The sequence below is a fragment of the Grammomys surdaster genome, unplaced genomic scaffold (assembly GCF_004785775.1).
Source record: "Grammomys surdaster isolate TR1022 unplaced genomic scaffold, NIH_TR_1.0 125896, whole genome shotgun sequence".
Lineage (NCBI taxonomy): Eukaryota > Metazoa > Chordata > Mammalia > Rodentia > Muridae > Grammomys > Grammomys surdaster.
Genome location: NW_021620720.1, coordinates 2,735,732 through 2,740,102, shown reverse-complemented (window position 1 = coordinate 2,740,102; position 4,371 = coordinate 2,735,732). Strand labels below are relative to the sequence as shown.

Genomic DNA, 4,371 nt, shown 5'->3' with positions numbered 1-4,371 from the left:
ACAGCTTCATTATGGTAGATATTTTTACTATATTATAGTTTAAAGTCTTTCCTTTTTATTTAGACAAAGGGGCCGGGGAATGTTGCAAGATTTGATCACAATGTGAACCCTGAGATTGTGTTGTTTACTGGAAAAATCTGTCTCTAGTTGTGGTGTGGCCCAGCCTTAGCAAACACGTTTAATCCAACAGCTTTCTGCTTGATTGTAAACAGGATTAAATAAAGTCAATCTTAGGTCAAAAGGCAGAGCAAGCAACCAGTTGACAGGAAGTGAACATAGGATTATTAAGGAAAAAAAAAGTAGAGAGTAAGAGAGAGTCAGGAGAGGTAGAGACACACAGGAAGGAGAAAGGAGGGGCCTTCAGTTTGAAGGAGGTTTTTTTGAGACTGTGTGAGAGAGGCCATTCCTGGTGAGACTGAGGAGGAAGGTCAGCTGGGTGTTTTCTCTGCCTCTCTGGACTATCAGGCTTTCATCTCAACATCTAGCTCCCAAACAATTGAGATTTTGTTTAAAAACAAAAACAAACAAACAAAAACTCAATTGCTATTGCAGAGGTCCTGAGTTCCATTTCCAGCACCCAGGTCAGGTGTCTCACAGTCGCCTGTAACTCCGGTTTCAGAGGGGAATCTGACACCCCTGGCCTTACTGACACCCTGGAGCTGGAGTTACAGGTGGCTAGATCTATATAACCTGTTTGATATAGGTGCTGGGAACTGGACTGCAGTCCTCTGCAAGAGCATACTAGGCTGTTAACCACCAAGACATCTCTCCAGCCCCTCCATCACACTTTTTGTTAAACTGTAGTTCCTTGATGGCTCCTTCCCTATCAGAGCATCAAAGCCAGAGTCTCAGGGTGAGCCGGAACTTAGAACTGCTCTAGAGTATCTTTGTCTTAACTTGTGGGTGACAGTTACTCTCCTGGTTGATCGTTGTTTGTCTCCACCTTCAGAAACCTCAGTTTTCCAAGTGACAGTTGCACTAAGAGAACCTCCTCAAACCAGCCTGCTATGATCCATGTCCTCGAGGAGGCTGAACAAGCACCTCAGTGTGTACTCCCTCCATGAGGGAGAGAGATCAGGCAGGAGGCACAGTTACACAGTTCACAATTTTATTTGGCCTAAATAAACACAACTGAGAACATCCGTTTCAGCGTCCCAAACACGACCTCTCCTCTAACACAGCACATTTTGCAGTGTCTGTTCACAGTTAGGTTCAGAATGATGTTTACTTGGGGCTGGCTCAGCTGTGAAGGTAATTAAACTTCTATCTTAGGCTTGTGTCTGGCCTGAATCCCCTCTAGGCTCCTGCCCATAGTTTGGATGTTTTCCAAACCTAGTTTCCTTATAGGTTTATGTGCTGGAAGCTTAGTCCCTGGTGTAGCAGTGTTAAGATGATGTAACCCATAAGAGATGGATTGCATTGGAGGGAACTAAAGCAAGGGGGTGTAGTGGGATATTCCATAAGTTGGGAGGGGTAAGGAGAGGAAGGGGAGGAGCTAGGAGAAAGGGATAAGAGAGAAAGGGGGGGAGGAACGTGGGAACATGGAAGCAGACGTGCGCATGTCTCTAGCAGTCAAAGGTAGTTGATATATCTAGGTTGAGCATTGGGTTACACTTCTGATTGTGTGGGCATCTTGTTATTGAGTATTACCAAATATATAAAGCCTTTGGATAATCTAAGCATTAGAGTCTCATTCCTACTGGGCCCACGTGGATGGCGGGATGGTCTGGGCTCAGCTTGCTTGATGAGTAGATATACCAAGGCTGTGTATTTCTGCAATATATAATTCTCAAATTTTATTTTATTTATTTATTTATTTATTTATTTATTTATTTATTTATTTATTGGTTTTTCGAGACAAGGTTTCTCTGTGTAGCCCTGGCTGTCCTGGAACTCACTCTGTAGACCAGGCTGGCCTCGAACTCAGAAATCCGCCTGCCTCTGCCTCCCAAGTGCTGGGATTAAAGGTGTGCGCCACCACCGCCCGGCTCAAAACAAATTTTAGTATCAAGATAATTTTTTATTTGAATTCTGGAATCTAGTCTTCTGGTGGCCTGCCTCTGTCATGTCTAATCCATATAATTCTGGGAGGTAGAAACATCTTAATTGTCTCTTCTGAAAACACACAGATAAAACCTTTTTCCCAAAACAGTATATCCTTGAACCAGTAACCAGAAAAACCTTTATCTTGACCTCTTTGGGGGTCCTGCCCTCATGGATTCATGCCGCTCCCCAGAATCACTATCTTCAGTGGCTTGTCTCACATGATCCTGCCTGCACGCTTCCCCCGCCATGTACTGCCAGCTACCGTCAAACCCCAGGAAAGCTGAGCATAGGCTGGTTCCATGTTCTTAATCTTCTAGAACTGTGAGCTTATATTAATTAAAAATAGTTCTTTGTTTGTTTTTGTTTTGTTTTTTGAGACAGGGTTAGCCCTGGCTGTCCTGGAACTCTCTCTGTAGACCAGGCTGGCCTCGAACTCAGAAATCTGCCTGCCTCTGCCTCCCAAGTACTGGTATTAAAGGCGTGCGCCACCACTGCCTGGCTCATTTTTTTTTTCATAAAGTACTCAGCCTTATATATTTTGTTATATAATAACATAAAGAAAATTAGAACTGACCTCGGTAGCAAGATTGGAAATCAAGTATAAGTGCCTGCCACCAAGCCCTATGACCTGAATTTAATCACCAGAACACACATGGGGAGAGAGAAAACCAACTTCCTCAAGTTATCCCCTGATCTTCACATGTATACTGTGCTGTGCATACACATGCACACAAAATAAATAAATGCAGTGTAATAAGACGGGCCCTGACTTGGTGGGGGGTGGGGGGAGTTGCTGCTGAAGCACCTGCCTGCCCTGTCTCTCCAGTCTGCAGCTAAGAACTCTGTGGCTGTGAGTTCCAGCCTTTGTAGAAAGCTTTGTCCTCTGGTAACCATTACCATTTCTAGCTTCTAACCCTGGATGTCATTTCTCCAGGGGAACAGGTGAAACTGAGACAAAGCTAGTTAAGTAGATAGGAAACAGTGTCCCTTAACCCTACCAGAGGCTGAATGAGGGAAGAAACACGGGCTTCTCCTCAGTTAATTTCTAGGGCCTTGACCCATGAAAAAAGCTAAAAGTATGTCTTCTCTTTCAGCTGAGGTCAGAGGTTTGGATCCATATTCTCCAGATCTGAGTTTGCCTCTTCATCGTCTTGGGATTCCTAGGTCAGAACCAGAAAGCCAGTCACAGGTTTGTGCCAATCTCCAGGGCCATAGCCTGAAGACCAACACCTCTTTCCTTCTGCCTCCACCCAAAAGGAGTCAGAAAGGTTCACTGCTATGCCTCCTTCTGAGCCTGCCCATACCCGGAAGGTTCATCTTTAGGTGACTCCTTACCAGACTGAGGCCCCTGCACTGCCTCAGGGTGGCATAGAAGTGCAGCACTCGGGAGTCACATCGAACCACCGTGGGGTCAAAGTCCAGTACACGTAGACCCTCGAGGCTACGGGCCCGGGAAAGGGCCACGTAGGCTTGACCACTGGCAAACACACGGCCCAGAGTGATCTCCACACAGTCCAGAGACATGCCCTGGGTGATGAAGGAAGAGTTAAAGCCAACTTTGCCTGAAGTCTCTTACATTTAAATGACTTTCACCGACCCAGCTACTGTGCCTGGATGGCCTCGTTCATCCAGAGTCTTTTTTTTTTTTTAAAGATTTATTTATTATGTATACAGTATTCTGCCTGCATGTATGCCTACCAGGCATGTAGAGGGCAATAGATCTGATTGTAGATGGTTATGAACCACTATGTGGTTGCTGGAAATTGAACTCAGGACCTCTGGAAGAGCACTTAACCACTGAGCCATCTCTCCAGCCCTCATCTAGGGTCTTAAACATAGGAGAGCTTGAGGAACAGAGTGAGAGAAAGAGCTCAGACAATGGTCAAACAGGTACAGGGCTAAATCTGTACAGAGCTGAATTCTGCCTCTCCCCTAGCTGTGACATGCAGGAAGCTTTCTCAGCATCCTTGTTTTCTGCCTGTGGATCACCAACTATTACCAGTTGTATCTACGCTCCCTATGGCTGTTAACCTGTTCTGGTCATGATCAGGAAGTGGCAGAGGAGGGTCTAGAAAGGGAGAGAAGAATGTGGAGTAGGAAATACACTAAAGAAGAGTATAGCCTGGCAGTGACGGCGCACGCCTTTAATCCCAGCACTTGGGAGGCAGAGGCAGGCGGATTTCTGAGTTCGAGCCCAGCCTGGTCTACAGAGTGAGTTCCAGGACAGCCAGGGCTACACAGAGAAACCCTGTCTTGAAAAACCAAAAAAGAAGAAGAAGAAGAAGAAGAAGAAGAAGAAGAAGAAGAAGAAGAAGAGGAGGAGGA

The 4,371-nt window shown here is 45.6% G+C and overlaps 1 protein-coding gene across 1 annotated transcript in view; it reads right to left on the bottom strand.

The window, feature by feature from the left end:
- Positions 1-3,146: 3,146 nt before the first annotated feature.
- Positions 3,147-4,371, bottom strand: part of Pif1 (PIF1 5'-to-3' DNA helicase) — a 7,009-nt gene continuing 5,784 nt past the window's right edge. The window contains exons 11-12 of the mRNA XM_028752389.1: positions 3,382-3,573; positions 3,147-3,206 (exon numbers count right to left, since the gene is read on the bottom strand). Coding sequence (XP_028608222.1) covers positions 3,147-3,206; positions 3,382-3,573 — 252 coding nt within the window. The remainder of the gene's footprint in view (positions 3,207-3,381; positions 3,574-4,371) is intronic.